General features: G+C 39.6%; 1 protein-coding gene across 3 annotated transcripts; it reads right to left on the bottom strand.

The window, feature by feature from the left end:
- Nucleotides 1–609: 609 nt before the first annotated feature.
- thoc2 (THO complex 2) lies at nucleotides 610–21,786 on the bottom strand. 3 transcript variants are annotated; one of them, XM_078787489.1, is made up of 39 exons: nucleotides 21,619–21,782; nucleotides 19,983–20,038; nucleotides 19,429–19,520; nucleotides 18,919–18,970; nucleotides 18,748–18,818; nucleotides 17,633–17,754; nucleotides 17,425–17,558; nucleotides 16,014–16,174; nucleotides 15,847–15,939; nucleotides 15,557–15,712; nucleotides 15,190–15,362; nucleotides 14,896–15,091; nucleotides 14,488–14,526; nucleotides 14,271–14,401; nucleotides 13,662–13,763; nucleotides 13,322–13,406; nucleotides 12,968–13,061; nucleotides 12,776–12,856; nucleotides 12,576–12,672; nucleotides 12,286–12,403; nucleotides 11,999–12,178; nucleotides 11,751–11,915; nucleotides 11,351–11,626; nucleotides 11,056–11,197; nucleotides 10,665–10,822; nucleotides 10,224–10,352; nucleotides 10,015–10,146; nucleotides 9,745–9,929; nucleotides 8,430–8,605; nucleotides 8,234–8,333; nucleotides 7,690–8,072; nucleotides 7,544–7,602; nucleotides 6,077–6,112; nucleotides 3,029–3,160; nucleotides 2,889–2,955; nucleotides 2,675–2,817; nucleotides 2,527–2,597; nucleotides 1,449–1,495; nucleotides 610–1,353 (listed from the first exon to the last, which is right to left on the bottom strand). In XM_078787489.1, exons 1-38 carry the CDS (start codon nucleotides 21,681–21,683, stop codon nucleotides 1,468–1,470), a joined length of 4,680 nt encoding a protein of 1,559 aa, XP_078643615.1. In that variant the 5' UTR covers nucleotides 21,684–21,782; the 3' UTR covers nucleotides 610–1,353; nucleotides 1,449–1,467. The 3 variants fall into 3 exon arrangements, 2 of the variants coding, with proteins under 2 accessions (XP_078643615.1, XP_057943360.2); XM_058087377.2 differs by having other exon boundaries at nucleotides 610–1,495; XR_009132088.2 differs by lacking the exons at nucleotides 610–1,353; nucleotides 1,449–1,495; nucleotides 2,527–2,597; nucleotides 2,675–2,817; nucleotides 2,889–2,955 and having other exon boundaries at nucleotides 3,047–3,160; nucleotides 6,595–7,602; nucleotides 21,619–21,786.
- Between the last annotated feature and the right edge of the window lie 1,148 nt (nucleotides 21,787–22,934).

The raw sequence follows: 22,934 nt of genomic DNA, 5'->3' as shown, positions 1-22,934 counted from the left end.
GTAGTAATTCGTTATAACCGATATCGATATAACAAGACTTTACTGTACCTGCAAAATATGAAACTTGTAGTCCAGTGCTACTTATGTATGTTTTTTTCTATCTAATTATGCATTTTTGGCCTTGTGCGACTTATACTCCAGAGCGACTTATAGCCCAGAAAATATGGTATATCACAATGAAATACGGGATATAACCAATATTGTACTAGAGCAGGGGTGGGCAAACATTTTGACCCATGGGCTGCATTAAGTTAATAAAATTGTCCGGGGGACCAGAACATATATTTAACACACACATACACACAATATTTACACACACTATTTTATGCTTATAATTTTCCTTGAATTATTTGTCTTATTTTATCTGTAAAAGTGACATCAAACTGTCATTACATTTAGTTTTGTTTTGTTTTTTTTTTTTACTAAATAAGACATCCAACTTGCAAGCCATGTCAGTTTGTGTGTTAAAAGTTGAAATACTTAAAGCAACGGGCAGGCCGGATTGAAACGCTTGGTGGGCCGCATGTGGCCCCCGGGCCGTAGTTTGCCCACCCCTGTACGAGAGAGTGGGTTTACACCAATATTTGGAGTGGAAGAAGAGACCATAGCAAAGTGGCACTATAGGAAACTATTTATTTGTCTGTTTTTTAATAAAACAAAACAAAAAAAAAAACAAGCAATCACTCATTGAGTACAGCAGATAAAAATCTCCAAAATGTCTTTCATTTTGGAGAACAGAGGTTCAGAATTTTTTTGCCATGTGGCATTCTGTAACAATTCTATACTTAAATCGAGTCAAACTGCCATTTTTACCGTGATAAATTATGTAAAAATGTGATTTGCACATAACCACATAATGACACTGTGGGACATACAAAGGGAGAGGAAAAACATGTTACCTTCTTTATTATTGTACACAATTTACAAAATGGTCCTTTTTTTTTTTTTTTTAAATCACTTTCATTTTTTTATTCTATTGCCAAGCGGGGATTAAAAAGTGGAGATAAATAAATAAAAAAATGAGTATGGAAAGCATATTAACTTTCAATAAAATGAGCCAAAGCAAAAAGAACAGAAAGACATGACTCTACAGGCAGGTGCTACACAGAGATCATCATTTCTTACAGTAACCACTTCACTAAATTGCAACATCGTCAGGACAGCATTTCTTGCGGCGGGATACAAATAGTAAAATAATGATGTGATGTGATGCCGCAGCAGCACACAGCACAATGGGAGGGCATTCATTAAAATAAAAAAAAAAAAAAGAAGAGAGACGAGCTAGGTAGGAATGGAGGTTAACAAGGTACAGATGGAGTTGAGATATCGCAGATAAAAGCAGCGTTTCCAGATCTGCTGGTGGACACGACGACCAGAGAGGAGAAGACGTTCAGAGATGGGCATACCGTGGTCCTTCTATCAGGGTGGTACAGTATGCAGCATCTTACCTTCTCTGATCAGTGCACATTATCTGTGCTTGTCAGAGGACTTATGGGTGTGCGTGTTAAGGGAAATGTCAGATTTCCATGTCACATAGAACATCATGATTACGTAGTACCAAGGCGTGGGGGATTGGCCAAGACTTCACTGTATTGTGATTTGCTGATATATTCATATATTCTCCACAGTTCATACACAACACTAAGTTAATAGAGCTTGTGTCTTCCATTGTAGAACTCTACATTACCCATTGTAAATTTCACTATTTAAGAGGACAAGCTCGTCTGGTCAAGATAACACAAATACGTATTGCAACTGAACAGCCTATTAGTCCCAAAAATATGCATATTTAAGCAAACTGTAGATATTTTGGGGCATAAAATAAGCATTTTCAAGCATAAAAATGGCTATATAAAGTAAAATATAAATACAAGCCATTCAAAGACGTGATATGCAGGATTCTACACTGGTCACTAGGTGTCAGAAACGTTACATTGATGAGGTAATGGTCACCGCAGGAAGTCCATTACAAAGCAGGAAGTAAAAAAAAAAAAAAAAGAAAAAGAAAAATAACAACTCTCCCAATGCTAACATAAGTCTATATTATGTCAAATACTTTTCACTCATGTCTACTATATCATACAAGTGTAAAGGTGACCATAGGGGTGTTAGTTCATGTCTAAATGACTCTAAAAATGTTAAACATTTAGAAGGTAAATAGGTTTTCTATGCTCTAACTAGAAAACTATTCAATGTATGAATATGGAATCCTACTTCGGGAAAATTCACTTATGGTCTGGTCTGCAACATTTGGATATTTTTTTATCTACCCCTAACTATTGACACTATTAACAGCACCTTCTCTGTCGCTTCCCACTCAACTTCCATAACACATCCGTAACACTGCTGACCTGCTGATCAAGATTACTGTCATTTTCAGTGTTTAGTTACTACTTTTTTCTCACGCTTTGAACACTGCTGCTTGTACAGTAATGCGGAGAATTTATGGAGTGATGGTCCTGTAAAGCAGTGTCTTGTAATAGTCTTTAGAACTGCAAGGACCACAGATTCGGCAGAAAAGGATATTGTTTTTTCTCTTCCTTTCCTCCGCTGCTGTCCCGCTTTTCTTTCTTTTCAGACTTGTCGTGTCGAGACTCCTGCAGCGTATGGACAAAGTCACACGCATTGAATGAGACGGGTCACTGACGGAACAGAGGAGAATGCAGCAACAGACCTTTTTTCCTCCGGTAGAGGTCCGCTCAAGCTTGACAGAGTCCCCTTTCTCTTTGCTGGAAGATTTGGATCTTTTGCTCTTCTCTTTTTCCACCGACACCGGGGAGTCACAGGGACTTACACTCTGGCTGGTTTTGGACGAGTCTGAGAAGAGGAGATGTTTCTGAGAATGGTTTTGTGTTGGCGCTTGTAAGGTAGAGACGCTAACAACTTACTGGTTCCGTTCTCGTCCTTCCTGCGTTTGGGTTCTTGGCTGGACTCGCGCTCGGCGACGGCATGGTCCTGACAGACAAGAAAACCTCCAGTTAACATATTGAAAAAAAATAAAACATCTATGCAATGCTATTCTACTGACTCTCTTCCTGTCTTTGCGCTCCTTTTCTTCCTTCTTCTCTTTGCAACGACCTAGTGCATTCTCTGGATCTTTCTTCTCCAGCTCCCTCTCTCTGCTTTTGGACCGGGCTACAGAATTGTAGTTGATGTGATGCTGCAATGACAATTAGACCCAAACAGAGGAAAGCAGAGAGCAAGTATCTTAATGTCTGAGGTTGACAAGTGCAGTTTGACAAATCAAAGAGAAAGAATTCAGTTGTAAATGCATATAGCATTTGCATATAGTTATAAATGCAACTGATGTAGAGTTAGAGCGCAAACTGTGTGGTGACTTAAATCCATTGATGTATTTACATTATTTATTTCTTTATTCTTTCTGTTTTGGTGTAAGGGAATTTAAATTGACTAATTGTATTAGTCGGTGGTTAACCTTTTTACAAAATAAAGACCCCGGTAAAAAGACATGTCAATTTCTTTTGTAAACATGTGTAACTCTGCAATGGAGGACAAAAAAGACGCTATATAAAATCTTGCCTCGTGCCCACATTGAGTTGGGCCAGCTATGTATGAACTGTATGTACTGAACCTATGGTTGGACTTTCATGTCACCCCAAAATGGTCCCCTATTACGCAGAAGTGGCCTTTTAATGAAGTTGTAAGTCCCTAGTGCATGTTTATGAGCATCAAACAGGAGAAAAATCGATCATCTCTCCACTTTTGAGAGAACGGATGGAGTTCCGCTTTCATGATGCCAAAAAAACACAAAACCTCCTTTGTCTTGGGCAAGATGCCACCACTGACCCAGAAATGCATCTTTGACTGAATATATTTTTACAAAATCACAAAAAATCCCTTCAATATCTAGTAATCGCTTCCTTTTGCAAAAACTAAACAACTTAACTAAGGAAAAAGATGTGTATAATAAGACATTTGTAGTGGTATGACACATGTAAACAGTAGTCCCTCATTTATCACTGTTAATTGGTTCCACACCCAACTGCGATAAGTGAATTTCCAAGGTAGGATTAAATATTACATTTTCATTACAAACCTGTTTATGAAATAATGTTTGCCATTATCAGAACCCTGTATACAAGAAATAACATCCATATAGTCTCTTTCACATTACTATTCTATGTTTACAACACATTGCTTGACTGTAATACAAACAGATGTCCATGGCTCATAGCAAATAGCAGGCTACCAGCCAACTACCAGTGGTTAGCCTCTAATTTATTTGTTCTAAACTTAAGTGTGTCAAAGGGACACATGTAATGGGAGGAGGACCTTTTTTCCACTCTCATGCCTTTTTTCCACTCTCTCAATATTTTTTTCAACTTAATTATAGACCTTTGTAAACTGCAAAAAAGCAATTAAGCATTTATCAATTCATTAATTTCGGAAAAATCGAACCATGCAGTAGAGATGGGGAGTACATCGGGAAAATAATCACCATGCTTCACTTGTTACAACCTTACTTCCAAATGGAATCCAAACACCACATAACATGAAAAACATTTAAGAATGTTTGCAAATGTATTACAATTAAAATACTACACAATCACATGCACTTAAGTATACACAGCCTTGAGTTCAGGTGCATCCTGTTTCCAATGGGCATCTTTGAAATGTTTCTACAACTTAGCTGGCCTCCGCTTGTGGTCATTTCAGTTGATTGGACAGACACATACCTGTCTATAAAAGGTCTCACAGTGCATGTCAGAGCATGCGCCAAGCATCTAGTCAAAGCAACTGTACATATTTTTAGAGCTGCAAAAATTCATCAATGATTAATCAATTATCCTATTAACAACTATTTTTTTATTTCAAAATGTAAATATCCTGATTTCAGCCTGAGAAATGTGGGCATTTTTTTCATTTCCTCAGTCATCCATGAAAGCAGACCTAGTTTCTCACAAGTGAGTACACAGATATTTCAGCAACCATTTTTTTTAATATCTTAAAGGACAACACTTTTAAAGTGAAACATGGACATACTTTAGAGTAGTCAATGTATGTCCAAGTTAAGCATCATGTGGTCTGGGATTGAATTCTAACATCTACTGTGACACTGAAGCGCAGCATAATCAGGTTCCGCCACAAGACATATAGAGTCTAAACACACCTCCAAGATGATATGTGCCTTGCTGAGAAAGCTGAAGGTGACGGGAGTGGCCTAAACCTAATTGAGCACCTGCAAGGCATCATCAAGCAGAAGTTGAGAGTGCAATGTGTTAAACATCCACCAGTGGGATCCTCATGGAAGACTGAAGGGGTGTTCCAGTAACAACTTGTGCAGCTCTGGTGAATTCCATGTCCAAGAGGATTAAGGCGGTGCTAGATAACAATGGTGCTCGCATTAAATATTAACACTTTGGACACAACTTGAGACATGCTCAGTGTGGGACTTGTGCTGCCAGATATTTAGACAATGGCTGTGTTGTGTTCTGTTTCTGCTCTAAAGTATATCCACGTTTAATTCCTATGGCATCGTCCTTTGAGAAGGTCTAATAAAATGATTGCTGAAATGACTCACTTTTTATGAGATGCCATAGCCCCCTTAGAAAAGGTTCATTAATCAAGACAAATAAAACTGCCTTATTCAAGATGCAGTATGTTCAAGGTTTCTCAAAAGATTCAAACTTTTGAGGTGCACTAAAAACGTGCTTATTTGTCATATCAATGTTAAGTTCATAAAAAAAGTGGCAAATACAACCTTGCAGTCACAAAACATTCATGTTATAATGATTGTTATTGGATTTTCATCTTCAATATCAATGTCAATATCTATGCAGCAAAAATTGCGTGCGTACACATCACATCATCGTTTCTTCTACTATAAATCCTTTCAGAGACCGCAATTACAGTTCATATCAGAGCCACTCAAAAATGACCAAAAAAATCTTAAAATAGTTTGTGGACCTATTGGAGCATTTTACCTTGTTTTTCACTCACATATTAAGTGTGCATATGAATTTCTTGGCCGAATGAGTGACCTGGGCAGACTTGGCAACAACAGACATTCCATATAAAATAAAACAGTGACAGGAGTAGCAGCATAGGTTCAAACCTTGGATGTGGACTCCTTGGGATCGTTGCTATTGTCCTGTAGGGATGAATGGAGATGACAGATGAGCTGAGGGAGGGTGGGAGGTTTGGGAGGAGGTTGTCAGACAGCAGTAGAGAGTCGGAAGATAGGATTTGGGGGCTGTGGGAGGGGCTTGACAGGCCGGACCAACAGCGTACTGCTCCCTTGACATCTGACCTTCGAGGACTTAGGCTTTGACATGGTTATCACATAGAGGAGAGTTATTTGGCTCAACATGTGGAATGTAAATACTTGATAGAAAAAACCCTGAGCATGTATTAAATAATTACTAGTGTCATTAATGCAGACGTGTGGCCTAAGGCATCGTACTATACAAAAGTCCTACTATGTTACAATATGTATAAGAATACATCTAAAGTGCAAGTGCTTGAAATAATGTGTTTGCGCTTGTGGGTGCAAGACAAATCATTCTGCATTTGTGTGTGCGTGTGTGTGAGTGAGACTACATCCCTACAGAGATGACTGTGGCTGTCACTTACAGTTCAGGATATGACACAGGGAGCCTATTTCTCTGGTGGAAGGTTAAATATAGACCTATCACAAGCTCCCAGCGGATTGGGCAAAGCTCCAGATGTTCCCTCATGCCCGCAGCCTGTCTTTGTTGTAGTGGCAGGCTTATATTCCATTGTATTTTTGGCTGATTCAAGGCTGTGGCATTCATCATACATGTTGATCTCTGCTGCTGGTGGCTCCATGGAATGCTTGCCAGGAGGTAGTGTGGCAGCTGATGCTGATGGCTGTAGTCGTCAGGGCAGCGCCGCAAAGGCTGGCAGGACCAAATGATTTGCAGACTCGCATACAGGAAGATTGATCAAACAGTGACCAACGGGGGTGGGGGCTGATGAATCAGCCGCAGCGAAGAGGCACTCCGTCAGCAGAACAACATTCCCCTCTGCTGGATTTGGCAATGATGAAGGGGATGGGGGGAGCAAAACGCTTTCATCACTGATATCAGGAACTCTTCTCAGCTCACAAAAAGGAGGAAAGTGGTGTAAACTCTCAGTTTGGAAAAAATGAAGAAGCTGTTGCCAAGCCATTTTCCTCAAAGGGCAAAGAATGGAGAAAAAAAATATCCACAAGGAATATAGAAATGCGTATAAAATTTTCTTCCAAAAAGGCACACCGACCACTTCCAATAGTATGAAAATAGATACATCTTTCACTATGAAAATACTCTCCATATATACAATATTCTCTTTGCTAAGTCCTTCAGGAGTTGTCTCCCAATTCAGGAAAAAAAAATACTCTGCAAATGTCCATGGAATGCTTTCCAACTCATGGATTTGATGGGGTACTCCAGACGCCATGCGGCCTGCGTTAATGGACACTCTTCTTGGTGATCTTCAGGGATGCTGGAATGTGCAACACCAGGGAACGCTCCGGCAGATAGAGAAGTAACGGGCACAGCCTTCCTCAAGCCATACTAACCTTAACAGACGAGGAGTGGGATGGAGAAGAGTGACTGTCGAGCTTTCGTCTTTTGTGATCTGAAAGGAGGAAAGACAAAATGTTTTGGGCGACTTTATCAGTTGTATGGAATGCAGCAGTACCAGGTAGGCAGAAATGTCCCTTACCCCTCTCAGATTCAGCTGACTCTGATCTTGGAACTGGTAACTTGAGGGACCCGGCCACAGTGGTCCTGTCTCCTTTCTCCTTGCTCTTCGACTCCTTGATGGCATCACGCTCTCTGCACGGCTCCATGGGCTCCCCGTTGCCTGCTTTGGCCTTGTCTTCTTTGTTCTTCTCCTCAGCCTTAACTTTCTCTCGGTCAGACTTGGGTGTCTTCTCCTTACCCTCGCGAACTGCCCGCTCATCCTTCCCTGCTCTCTCTTCTCTCAGCTTCTCTCTGCGGGCATCTGCCTTTGTGTCTGGAGTGTTGCCTGGTGTCTTTTCTTTTTTCTCTTTTTTCTCCTTGCCGCTCTTCTCTTTGTCATCCCGCTCTTTTAGGGCTTTAGCGCTGAAACAAAAGTAACATTTGGATTTTGCAAAAGGCTGCTTATGAGATTCTGCTGAACCTACAGTAATTATGTTATTACCTTACATTTACATCTACAGACAATAAGTGTTGACGGTGTAGTTACTAGAGCAGGGTGAGTTCTGGAACACTGATGTGCTTACCTGTTAAGAGCACCATTCCCATTGCTGGTTGTCACTTTAGCTGCTGCACTGTTGGCTTTGTTTACTGGCTTTGTAGTCTGAGATTTATCTTTCCCCCGATCTGCAGATAAGGTACAAAAAATGTTTAGCACATTAATAGCCGCTAGTAAATGGCTTATATGCATCGTCAGAATAATGCCAAATTCCAATCACTCACCACCATCTTCTGAGACTCCATCCTCTGTCTTGATCGTGGTAGTGGCAGGCTTTCCCGTGCTGCCGGGGCCATTCTGCTGACTGGCAGGGGTAGCATTGCGTACTGGTGGCTCCTTATGATGAAACTCATTCTCAGGGACCATATTCACCTTCTGGCTTTTCAACCGACCTGAGTAACTGCAAGATGTAAAGGGTTTATAAAAAGGTTTTACACAGAGGAGATGGAAGACAGAGCTTTTGGCTGCCGTACATTTAAAAAACAAGGTGATCCTTGTAGTGCAGTTGACAGATAAAAGATTATAATCAGTTTAATAAATTTATATCCTTTATATTAGCAAAGAAAATGTTTTCGTAAAGCCTGAAGAATTTCATTTTTGTTTGCTATTTCCTATATTGACACTAATAATCTATGATTGGCATTGAAAGTGTATAAATTACACAAACAAATAAAGACTTAATTTTAGTCCCTTTTTTACTCCCTTCCCTCCCAACTGAATTCAAAGATGTGAAACTTTTTCTGTGTACAAAAAAAGACTTATTTCTCTCAAATACTGTTCACAAATCTAAATCTGCGTTAGTGAGTACTCTTTTGCAGAGATAATGCATCCACTTCATGTGTGGCATATCGAGATCTTTGTTGGATAGGTTGATTATTGTACAGGTGTGTTGGGCTGGCAACAATATACGGCCACTCCAATATGTGCAGTTTTATTACATAGCACAATGCTAAAGGTGTCGCAAGTGTCAAGTGAGCGTGCAATAGGAATGCTGACTGCAGGAATGTACAACAAAATTGTTGTCCATGAACTGAAAGTGTGGAATGAAAGTCTCTGAAGATGTTTCAGAGAGTTTGGCAGTACATCTAACCGCCCTCGTGACCGCAATCAATGGGTAAACACACCATCCCAGGACCTTCATATCCAGCATCATCACCTCCAACAATGCCCGAGCCTAGCCACCTGGACCCTATACAGTTAAATCGCATGTTATTTTTATTGTAGCCAGTTTAAGGGATCTTGATGTCACATCTTTGAAGCGGATGGATTATCTCACCAAGGAGAAGTACTCACTAACACAGGTTCAAAACAGATTTGTGAATATATTTAAGAGGAATATGTCTTTTGTGTGCATGGAAAAAGTTTTTGTTGTGTACATTGCTACTGTAAAGTTTCATTTTCGCTGTGAATGCAGTGTTTCTTCTGTCCAGATATAGAAGTCAGTGGGTCATGTCATCAACCTGGTGTATTGTATCAAAAAGGACAAATTCCTATGACATTTGAAAGGTCCGCATGAGCTGAACTGCATAACTATGTTACCCCATCGCTAAGGCATAGAGGTCTGGCCTCTTGTCCTTCTCCTTAGTGCAGATCTTGTGGACACGGTACTCCAGAGCTTGGCCCAGATTAAGGACCTTGGGGTAACATGGCAGGATCTTGATGAGAACAATGAGAATGTTTCGGATGTGGGTATAGTCTCCAGTTTCCAGACAATGAACTGAAGCCTAGATGGACCACAGACACAGGGATACATCAACAGTCTTCTAGAAAGCATGATTTCAGAAAAACTGAAAATTCAAGATGGCTTACTTTTGTCAACATGTAATGCCATTTGTGCACCACATGCCTGAAGTTCTCATAATCGAGCGGGTTTGCTTGTTGTCCTCCATCAAAGCCACTGGCTCTCAAGATGGTCAGAAAGCCGGGGTAATTGCCACACTCCTATGACCAAAAAATTGACATAAGATAAATATCAAGCTCATCGAACATTGTAAGACATTTGACAAACTATGGGATACCTTCTCATAAACTGCACGGTCACTGTGCCAGCGGGTCACTGTCTCCAGCATGCAGCAGAGGAAACGCCCATAGTGGTGAGACTCATTCTCTGTACAGCTGGCCACTGTGTAAATGATGGCTGAGAATACCTGCAGAGCCAAACAATGTTGAAGTCTTGGTTTAAAACACTGAAATACATATTGCATTGGATAATGTGGGATATATAAATTGTGTGTATGCAAGGTTTGACGTGAATCAGATAGATATTATTAGCACTTTAACACTGACACAAAATACACACAATCTGTGATAATAAAATAAGTGTAAAAAGTAAAAAAGGAATTTCAATAAATTAAACAAATTTAAACAAAAATACAACTTGGGAAAAAACAGAAAATTAGATAAATTAAAAACAGATTTCACATGCGCTTGAAAGCTGCATGTGCAAAGACGTGTCTTACCCTGTCATAACAAAGGAGCGTGCAGAAATTGGGTGTCATTTGCTGGTGAACCAACTCAACAAAGCGGGCACAGTACACAGCATCGATGGAGGAGAAGATACAGCGAGGGAACAGACAGAGCTGTAGGAACTTGGTTATGGTCTCATTCTTTGTTGATTCTGTCAATTAATAGGCAAAGTTGTATTAAAAATAGAGTCATGTTGTGATTCATGTCAGAACTTATCAGAATTGTTCCAATGTTCAGTAAGAGTAATATAAATATTCTTTTGCATACATGTATTATATAATTTAGCAATTTGTTCTTTGTTGCATGCTACTTGAATCAACAGATGCATTATAGCAAGAGGTTGTATACTCTAAGCTTTATAGATTTGCATTACAAAAGACTTACTGGTCATCAACCATTTGTCTTTCTCCAGTTTGAGGCGATGAAGCACCCGTTGGACGTGCTCCAACTGCTTTTTCTCCTCCTCTTGCAGTTTTTCCTGCAGAGCAGTGCACCGTTCCTTCTCTTTCTTTTTCTTATTCATAGGCTGCAGTGGACGGAAAGCAGAATATTCACAAACTGCCTACAACACGTCTTGCTGAATTGTAGCACTGATTTATGATGGTGCTAGGTACATCTTTAAATGAGATGTACATCTATTACAAAATGGGTGTACATTGCCCATGATCCAAAAACTCACAATTTCAGGATTATCTTCGATCGCCTTGATCTGGGCCTGGAGCTTATTGATCTCCCGCTCATAGGCCGCATGTGGCACCGCCAAGTCATACATGGTAAGAGACCAGAAGGTGGCGTAGAATTGGGGGCGCAGGTCTTCCCAAACTCTGGGTGGATGAAGGGACACCACGGCCTCATGCACTGGTGTCATTACATGTTCACAGGCCGCCACGTACTTCTGCACCTTCTGCTGCTGCCGGTTGCCTTTCTCAGCTTTCTTTAGCTCGTCATACTTGGACTGTTGGTAAAAACACAGAGGGACCAATTTATAATTGCAGCATTATCACATATCACAAGACGAGACATGAGCTTGCGTCTACAAGAACCAGAAGACAGGCTCATGCCAACGTGTGTCCACTGACCAAAATTTGATGGGCATACATTGGCCGAGAAAGGAAGAAGGCAGCATCATGTGGAATGTGGAACTGGTTACAAAGGATGTCAATGGAGGGAACACGCTTGATGTAGTCCTCTGTGCTGAGGTTGGAGGCCAAGAAGCCCCCAAACTGCACCAATGTGTCATGACACTGCAGGAAATTTTTTTTAATGATTTTAACTGAAACAAATTATGATAAGTAGGAATAAAAATGATTTCAAATTTGAGACATACCTGGTCATAGAGGTGACCGACTAGTTTGAGGTGTTTCTCTCCACCTTCAAGGAAAACCACACCATTCCTTTGCTGAGATATGAGTACACACAGTGGCAGGGCAAATTCATGATCCAGAAGAGCATCCTTCAGACGCTGCGATGACTTTTTAGTGTTCCTAATCTGACCAAAGTAGCCGCCCTGTGGAAAGAGCCACGTCCAATGTGAAAATTCCCAGCAGTTGATAAATGAAAAGCAATGCACTACAAATCGAGTACAATACAAGTAAAAAAAAAAAAAAAAAGTACCTCAGCTTTGAGCTGTTCCCCTCCTGTCATTGCCTCAAGCTGCTCTGACGTCATTTCATCTGTGATCTCAATGCCTGCCATTTTCTGCACCACCTCCTTCAGGATTAGCAGGTCAAAACTGAAGGAAAACAAATATCCAATATAAATATATGAATATAAAAAAACTCCATCTGTGAAATGATATTCAAATACAATTTTTTTTTCCATCACCATACATCAAATGATTTGATGACCTTAGACATGACTTTATTTTATGAAATTTCATATTTTATGAAACATAGGACACTTACCTTTTTCCTGCTTTCAGCTGATTGGTGACATACTGAAGAAGGCCTGCCAGTTCAATTGGATATTTCCTGAAGACGGCGCCACACAAAATTGCCAGGCCTTGTTTTGCAAGTATGACAGAAGTGTGTTAGGTACTGGTATGCTTATCTTCACATATGTTACTCTATAGCAACTGTATGCAGTCTCCTCTTAAGCAACCTACTCTGTAGCCACGATGAGATGGTGGTGTCGTCATGCTTCATCTTCTCCTTCTCGGGATTGGCCAGCGCCTCTATGATGCAATCTGAATATAAAAGTTAAGAGAACTAATGCCCCTTGACATGCACACACCACATCTTAAACACTAAGACAAGTCATATCTGTTGGTCAACAGGCTGAGAATAGCACAGGATACAAGCCAAGACATCATAATTGAGGGATGTGAGGTATTTCAAGGAGTCCACCACTGGAGCAATGAGGTTGTCGTACCACTGGATCTGAGACAGCATCTGATGAAAAAAAAGATAGTGAACAGTGGAGAATGAATATCAATTTCGGACCCGATACCGCTCCTTACCAAGTGACAACAAATCTGGCACACATGTTTATTTACAATGACCATTTAAAGTGAAGTTATTAGTGCAGTATCAGCACCCCACTAAAAAGGTCTTTAGTCCATGATTGTTTGAAATTCAATCGCCTTAGTTGTAATTCAATGAGAATAAGTCGAATATACAATTAAAAATAAAAAAATTAACTTTACACTTACATAATCAAAAAAAATGGTGGGGTTGCTGTGGCTTAGCTTGCCAACCTGCCTTCCAGACTGTTTCACATTCTCTTTGGTCAACCGCCTGGAAAATAGAAAACCACATAAACACAAGTGAGAAATAAAAAGACAATCACTGCATATCACATGGTTGTTCTCAATGCTGCAGCGAGGGCAGAGCTGAACGGCAGAGGGGATTGGCATTTTAAAGCACAAATCGACCCATATCGATACCATACATTTTCACTGATACCGGTCAATGACAGTTTGTGACCGATTGATTGGAGCACCCCTATTAAGCATGTTTTTTCATACATAATCATGTAAAAAAGTGACTTACTTCATAATGTATCTAGCCCTTTCCACTGTCTGAGCTTTGACTTTGACCAGCATGGGGTGGCTGGAATAGGTTTCGTTCTTCCACTGTCCATATAAGCGGTACCTGGAACAAATAGTAATTGTCATTAGCCCCTATAGATAACCGAAGAGTAAAGCTATTTGACTCCACATTCAACTTATACACAAATATTAACGATATACAAATTAACACATTCATTACATTTGACAGGCGTGTGTTACAGTTAAAGAATGCAGCATTTTGTCTTGCTGCAACTGCTGTGGGTCACTACCCCAACTCAAAGCACTCATAACCAGTCCCGTGGCATTAAAATTGACAAAAAGAAGGAACAGAAGAAAGTTCATTTGTAATTCTAAGTATTTGCTGTGCTTTTCCCCCCCACTCATTTTATTTCCTACAAAATGTACCTCCTACAGCATCTGTTACAATTGCATGCAAATACCTGTACATCATTGCCAATTCTGCAAATTATACGATGACATCATTACATCATCCCCACTCCCAACAAACCACAGACACAAACAGGCAGCAGTTCTGTGGGGAACACTGATTACTATCCAACACCATGCAAGTGATGTGTATGCATCTCACCTGTGATGGTAGGGAAACAGCTTAAAGAGACCCCACATTTCCTCAGACATGCAAGCATTGCAATCCATCAGAGAGAGGGAGGGAAGTAGCACCTGGTCTGCAATGCTCAGGAAACAGCTTAGTAGCGTTTCCTGGTACCAACAAACAATAATGTGAATAAGTACCTCAGTTATTCAACTGTTGTTTCTTGTTATATCAAAATATGATTAACGCATACCATTTTGTCTTTGACATCTGACCCCTCGCTGCATTGGTACTGTAAATAAAGGACATGCATGTTAAAAATGATAAGTGTCCAGCTATCCATCCATTTTCTATGTTGCTTATCTTCACTAGGGTCGCAGGGGTATGCTGGAGCCTATCCCAGCTGACTTTGAGCGAGAGGCAGGGTTCACCCTAGACTGGTCACCAACCAATCACAGGGCATATATGGACAAACAAACAAACAATCATTCACATTCATACCTATGGACAATTTGGAATCACCAATTAACCTAACAACCACGTTTTTGGAATGTTAGGTTAGGAATGATAAGTGTGCATGTTACAAATGCAGTGTAAAGCTGCCATCAATTTGCGTTTGCAATCTGGGAAATCCACTACCAGCAGTTGTGCAGTCATGTACCTCTTTCATGAATGCCTTGCCAAGGCGTACAATCTTGGCAAAGAGGATTGGGTCATGAGCAAGGTGAGGGCCCAGGTAGCCCAGCATACTGAATGTGTCCCTGCGCAAGTCTTCAAAGCTCTCTGCAGGCTGAGGTACGCGCTTGCTCTTCAGTGGATGAATCACGCGTCCCCGTGCTCCTTTAGGGAGGCCAGACCTGTGGAAAACAGGCATATATGTTTAAAGGCACTGTCTGTTCCAACTGGCATGCATGAAATTAAACACAAAAAAAAGACAAAAAAAACAAATAGGTACCCGCGGTAAAGAGGATCCACTGTCAGGTGCAACAGCTGGCAGAGTGCCAGTGCAATGGATTTATGGGATGTAGCATAGAAGGATGGCAACTGGTCCATTACACACTGCGCATGCTGCCAGTCTCCAATCCTGAGTAGTGCTTCCAACAAACCAAGTTTCTGGTTATCAGGAGGCTATGGGTGCAAAAAATGATATTGTTGTTAGCAATTGAATATGCCAAGGTCTGCAACATTTACCTCATCTTAAAATCATTATAAAATATAACTATAAACTCAAATTAAAATGTATATAATTTACAGAAGGCAAACATACAGATAGAAAATACACAAAAAATAAAAATAAATAAAAATTGAAAAGTGTCCAATACCTGCTCAGCCTTCTCCTCTTCCTTGTCTTTCTCCTTTTCCTTGTCTTCACTTTTCTCCGAAGGCACCACAACCATGACTAGTCTGCGGGCGATCTGTTTGGCCTCTGACAAAACTCTTTTGTGTTCTTCTACAATAGTGGCATCTAGTGGCAAAAGCTGAAATGACACATACTACGAGTTAAAAGAATGAAAATTGTTTGTGGTAGGTATAATGTACGATTCATAGTTCTACAGTAGATTTGCAAGTAAAACCGCACTGACAAGTAGACAAGGTAGCTCCTTTTACTTACATGTACATAGAGATCTTCCAAATCTATCAGATTGTGATGAAGCAGAGCAGCGGCAATGTGGTATAGTGACTTAGGCGTTTCCTCATTTGGTTCCTGAAAGATATAATAACTCAACATGACAATATCAGTGGAAAATTTTAATAATCATGAATATACTAACTATTTACCTGATAGAATTTGAACTTAAAGCCAAGGATGTGGCAGAGAGTCAGTGGCTCGCACATGTAGGACTTGATGAGGGACAGAAAGAACTCATCTTGGTCTGATCGACTCTCATAGACTTCCAGGATTATGTCCAGGACACGGTTAGGATCTAAATTGAAACATCCTGTTGGCGCAGAAAAATAGGTGGAATAAGAAAATAAAAATGACAAATACTATGTTTATTTATTTATTAAATGGGGGTCATAGTCTATGTTCACACTGATTTCAATTCTAATTTCTTTGCCCATTGCAACCTGAATCTGATTTTTTTTCATGTCAATGTGAACAGCACAATTCTGATTTTTTTCCAAATGCACAGGCCTCATTCATATGTGGATATAAATCCGATATGTATGCGATTGCAGTATGAACGGTCAGGTGGCATATATCCGACCTACTATACGTCACGGAGTGGCATGTATTGCCGTGCTTACCTAAAGTTTAAAAAGGTACTCACTAATGTAGGCAGTCATGAAAAGACCTGGTTTATCATGCAAATCTTAGATGAAGTTACTCACCGATATAGGCAAAGTTCTTCTAATCCAAACAATATTTTTATTTTAAAAGGTGTTAGCGAGGCAGCTCTCATGTCTCACCACTCCTGTCACACACACGCAGCTTGGAACAGACACCGCAGCAAGGCGTCTCCAAACTGCCGTAGCTAAAACGTTTACCCTCTTTCTTCTTCATCTCCTACACTGAATCATTTGGTTGAGATAAAATTGGCTCCTGTTGCCCAAAATCCTTGAAATTGCCACATACTGTACACAGGAGAGCACGCTAGTAATGAGTTGATCAATACTGAAATGTGGATGCTTTGATACCAACTCCTTCATGCTCTAAAGTCAATTCTAAAATAAAAATAGTGATACTTTTGATATGTCAGCTATATCATTTGTGTCCTTGTTTTTTCTTAGCTTTGTTATACTGTAAATCTCCCCATCAGCTCAATATACTTAAGGGTTTAAAATACATCAATAAATGACTATGATGTACTCTTGCTATGATTGTAAATACACTACTTTAAAAAAATTGGTGAATTTTTACATAGAAACACCGCTACCCTAGTGAGGATAAGCGGCATAGAAAATGGATGGACGAAAGGCACAAAGAATCGCTGATACCAGCCTAAATGTTTAGGCAGTATCATTTCAGAACTGAAATCAATGGTATCGCACATCACTAGGGCTCACACTGTTTACAGAAATAAACACAGGGAAATGTGAGCAAAGGGCCGTGTCACTTTCCAGACACGTTGCAGATGACAACACCACATACGGCCTAAAAGCATCTCAAGACTGTGATTGATGTGTCCCCTATATACGTATTCACCATAATGTAAGTCTGAGCCAGAACGAAAAGCTTGGTTTGTACCTATCAGGGATTTGATGCTTTCCAGTACAATGTGACTGGTGATGCTGCCGGACAGGTCTTGGCCGAGCTCTGTGATCAGTTTGGCGTAGCCCTCGTTTTCCTCCCTTAGCAAGTTGAACTTCTGTTGCTTGTAACTGTAAACGATCATCAAGTACAATGAGCCTAGGTCAAATAAATCTTTATCCACACGTGCGTGTGCTCCACTTACAATAGTTTGGTCTTGATCTTTACAATCTTCTGATTAAACTGAAAGGCTTGTTTTATTAGTCCAAGAGATTCAAGGGTTTCTGGATCCAGACGCTCCTTCAAAATTACCTCTGGAACAAAAACCTGAAAAACAACAATCAGTACATCAGCGTTAAGCAGTGTGACACGATCCAAAACAATCACTACATGCGACGACACTAGGCATTGTATTACCAGCAATCCAGCACTGCAATTACTAGCAGGTAGATACAGCCAACTGATCTCTTATTTTGAAGGCCAGGGGAGTGTGTTGTGTGAGTTGAGAAGGTGTCTGTGACTGTTGCTAAACAAGACTAGTTGTGCACATGAATAAATGCACCTCCTAGAATCATAGCTCCCATACTTCATTTTCATCAAACTTCCACATCAGTGAGCACACAGAAACCGTCCTTTACACTAGCAAGAGACAGTCATCATTTACTGTTCCACTTCCCCGATTGACTGCTTTAAGGACGTCAAATGTTGCGCATCATAGACAATGTATTCTTGTTATTTCCACACCATGAATTCGGGGGTGTTGAATCATGTCACCCCTCCTTTGTATGATACTGTGTTGCAAATGTTGTAGGGGACCGCTGCTTCTTCGTTTGTGTTTGCAACTATGAGTGAAGTTCATTCATTCATTCATTTTCTACCGCTTATCCTCCAGGGGCGTGCTGGAGCCTATCCCAGCTGTCTGAGTGTCGAAACTATTACTATTACTATTACAGGGAGAATCGCAATGTTAGTCCCAGTTCGCATTGAGACTCGATGCCCAAACCCAAGTTTGAAATGTTCATTGTCCCACATTAACGCTCAGATATTATTGTCAAAATTTTGGAGACCAAATAAACCACTGTTAAGATGATAATAATAATGATGATGATGATGATAAAATAATACAGCTCCCAGTTTTTTCACATTTGGAATGCTTAGATTTGTGTTCCATTCATAGATTACTCTGCTTATGTTTTAATCAATATATATCTTATTAATCATTGATTTCAGGTTGTGCAGTGTATTACCTCTCTTCAGATGGTTTATTCTATTGTGTAAATGATTATTCTCTCAGGTAAAAACGAAATGTCATATTCTTACCAGACACGCTCCCACTAATTGGATGTAATGGTCACGTTTGTGTTTTTCCTCCAGTGCAACAGTTTCTACATCTGCAACAGAAATAAATAAATGGGCCAAATTTGGCATTCGTAGTACAAATCCTGGACATACTGTACATGCTTCATGATGAATATAGAAAGACATAATTACCTAGAATACTAAACACATCCACTAAAATTGATGGCATGTCATCTCGAAGGTCCTGTCGGAAAAAAATAAGAAAAAAAATTAATGTTTAGTCATCTTTTGTCAAAGTGACTGCAAGGTGTTCGTAAAATTATGACATATTATATCATGAATTCCACTACATGTAATGAATTGTGGCGGAGAATCACAGTAAAATAAAAGCTGCCACACTATGGAAATGATTTTTTTTTTTTTTTACATAAAAACAATGTTAACTCATACTTTGTACGGCTGGACATATATGCTATATCAGGGGTGGCCATTACAGCGATTGAGACAGTGTTGTGTCAGCAGACATTAAGCCACCTCCTGATTTGCTCTTGTGCTTCGGCGGCATTACTGAGAGGAAATGTTAATATTTTTTATAATGTGCTGCCACAGCAATGCAACAGTGGCGGACGTCCGCCTCCCATGCAGCCCACCACCAAAGCTTCAAAATTCCCATGTGAAACCCTGGAATACATGGACTCTTACCATCATTTCTCCAAGAACGTTAACGATGAGGTCCAACTTGAGGTTGCCTTGTACAACCTGCCAGCAAAGCTCATATAAGGCTGTCTGGATATCTGAGTGGGACAAGAGAAAAGACATAGAAATACACTTTTCTGTAGTTGTGCTTCCGTCTCCTCCAACAGTAACCAAAAGCTTTACGATTCAGGACTGGTCTTCACTAGAGACTAAACAACTATATATGTACTACTTAACAGACATCCGACAGCTTTACCCTTCATTTTGTTGAATTTACTTTTGTGGAAAAATTGAAAGAGACATGCTAATCATACAGCAGTCAACAACATTTTGGCATGACTATTATTTGGATGAAAAATACACTGAACTAAGTCGACGATCTTCCTCGAGCAGCAAGTGTTCAAAAACTGAACAATTTAGAACATAATTACAACCAATATAACATGTTCAAGCAAAGTTGATGAATCATTTCAGGGAACCTTTAACAGCTAAGTGCTAATCTGTGGTATACCAAAGCATTTTAAATTAGTTTAAAAGTACTTATTCGTTTTACAATTTACCTTTAATCCGACATCCATGATCTATTTTCTCTGTAAGTCCTTTGCAGAGTTGTACGCTGAAAAAAAAAAAGACAAAAACATCAGTGACATACTGCGAACATAAAGGGGCCCACCAAAACAGAAAATAATAAATAACTAAATAAAGTAGAGGAATTGCAAGTAAGTCTGCAAAAACACTCTTACTTGTTGACGAGCGTAATGTAAGCTGGCTGGTTTAGCTCAGTTTAGCAAAGCATGCTAACACGAATAAGACAAAATTGTCCAATGATGTATTGTATCAATAAATGGAAGGATTTTGTAAGTCATTTTATTCACTGACATAAGAAAGTACACAATAGATGGTGATAAAGTAAGTGTAAAAAGAAGAAAAAAAACCAAAACTTTAAAAAATCTAAATGGGAAAAAACTGAATTTCAGGGAAAAAAAATACAACAGAATTTAGGAAAAAATATGATGGAATTTGGGGAAAATATATATATATATGTATATATATATATATATCTCACAATATAGATTTTAGGCCATATAGCCTATCCCCATGGCCAATAATTGACAATGACATCTTCGTGTCACCTGCGGGACACTGGTTATTATGTAAAGACATCTAATGAGCTACAAGGAGACACCATTTCTGGAGACTTTAGCAAAGTGTAGTTACATGATCATCGCCTTATTTCACTGGCATTTGGTGACATATCTGGTGCTCTGGTACCATACTGGCAGAGTAAAAGGGCTCCAGTCTTTTTAAACAGGTTTAAAAATTAAAAGTGTGAACACGCCCTAGATATCAACATGACTACTGAATGCATTACTCTGTGTGCTAATACAAATAATATTTTGGAATTACACTTGGGAAGCTGAAGACTGCAAATGACGGTTTACGATGAAGATGCAATGTTAATCTGGCTGTGACCACTTCCAATAGATTATGTCATAATGATTGACCACTGCACTGAAACCAGTAGCTAGGTCGATTAGAATCCGAAGGATGCCAAAGCTTGTCTGCATTTTGGTTTCAATTTCAGCGTGCTATGAGTTATGTTAAATATAACTTCATATGACATTAATGTTTTGGATGGATTTCACCATATTACAGATTTCTTTGTGAAATCAAGCAGAATGGTTAGCAGTCCTGCTAATACGCTAGCGTTGTGTCAATATGCGTCTTTCCCTCCACTTCGTTATTAACTGTTACTACAGGAAATATTACACAGCAATCGTCAACATACGCATACGACGTCTTACCATCACGCATAATAACGTGGACAAGATGTGTAAACGTTGTGTTTGAATTCTGAAAATGCGATATGGACATGCAGTTAAGCTAGCTGGCCAACTAGCATCGTGTTTACAATCCCATGAGGTATATATGCAACGATTACAAATATTAGCTAACATTTGCAAAGCTTAATAACCATTGCCACTTATTGGGCAAAGAATGAGCCCGCTAAATTGTCAACTGTATGTGTTCAACACGACATCTTTTCAAATGAAATAGCGACGTTGAAGTGTTTCCAAGCTAGCTAGCGTTAGCTCTAACAAACACTTGATTGGCCTAGCAGATAGCTTTACAATGCTAAGTTACTTTTACACATCGCCACAAAACTTAACAATATGTTAAAGTTGGACCACTCACAATTCGTGTTTCCCTGTTTTTTCCCAATTTTTGACCCATTCGCCTGGGAGGATAAGTGTCGCCATCTTCCATCCACACCGCCCGGATGTCTTGTCGCTCACGGCACACTCACAGGGTCAAATGTGGTTAGCTAGCAAGTGGATGCTACTGTGGCTAGCTAGCACACAGATGCATGGCGGGAGGAGGAGCGCCTCTATCACAAAGGCTCGCATCTTGAATGCTCTGAAGACAACAAACTACAACAAACACGTAGATAACGGGGACACAAACAAACACATATGTGACGATGCTTCTTATTCACATTTGTGAAAGTAGCCGTGACACTAAACGGAGTCCAATCACACATTTAATAGGCACAAATGAAATATATGCATGTACAGAACATAGAATTTCCACTGGTTCAGTGCAAAACACAGCCAGCGACTGATTTATGTTAGTCTAATACTACATGTATTCCCTTACATATATTCATTCTGTATTTTTAAATAACTATAGAAAATGAATGAATGACATTAGTGATTGGAAAATGTATTATTTTTACTGACGTTAGAGCTTATGAGTCACTCACTGAAGTGAATCGGGTACTCAGTTCACTCGAGTCACTCCTCATGAAAAGTACATAGAAACTCGCCCATGCGCAACAAGTTTGGCAGCTGAGCCGTCTTTCTCATACAGCACACACGAGTCAGTGAAATGTGAGTCTTTGTCAAGTACCCGTGAGTCTTGGTCGAGTACCATTGAGACATGTTACCTGGTTTCCAGTTTTAACAGGGATGAGTCAGTGAACGAGTTAACAAATACAAGTGCCTGTGCGTCCCAATTCAGTTTTCTACTTTTAAATGACTCCTTCATGGCTTGCACATTTCCAGTATACATAGAGGGACATATTAACTGTAAAAATGTCTTTTGCCTTTAACTGGTCTGGAATGAAGCCCTGACACATACAGACCCATAAGGTGATGTAACCATGAGATGACATAATGGTCATGTCTTTACAACTGTAATAATATTCATAGATATTACCATCAAAATGGTGATATATAATAACAGATAAACACAACATGACTCGTTCAAGAGTCTTCTTCTTTGTATTGTTTCTTGAATTCTGTCATTTTTTTCAGTACATTTAGCAAATGAAGCTTGCTTTTATAGTTATTAATTATTATTTTCCCTCACCTTTTCAATGTCTGCACATTTTATTTGTATTTGCTAGTACATGTCTTTACTACTGCTACCAAACAGCACGATTTTCATTTTACTTAGGTTCAAGGACAATCTATTATGATGGTTTTAATATGACCATTTCATCATTTTAA

This window comes from Doryrhamphus excisus, linkage group LG21, assembly GCF_037039965.1.
Source record: "Doryrhamphus excisus strain RoL-2023G ecotype Guam linkage group LG21, RoL_Dexc_Guam_v1.1, whole genome shotgun sequence".
Classification (NCBI taxonomy): Eukaryota; Metazoa; Chordata; class Actinopteri; order Syngnathiformes; family Syngnathidae; genus Doryrhamphus; species Doryrhamphus excisus.
Note: the sequence above shows the minus strand (reverse complement) of the source record. Positions and strands in the feature narration are given on the sequence as shown.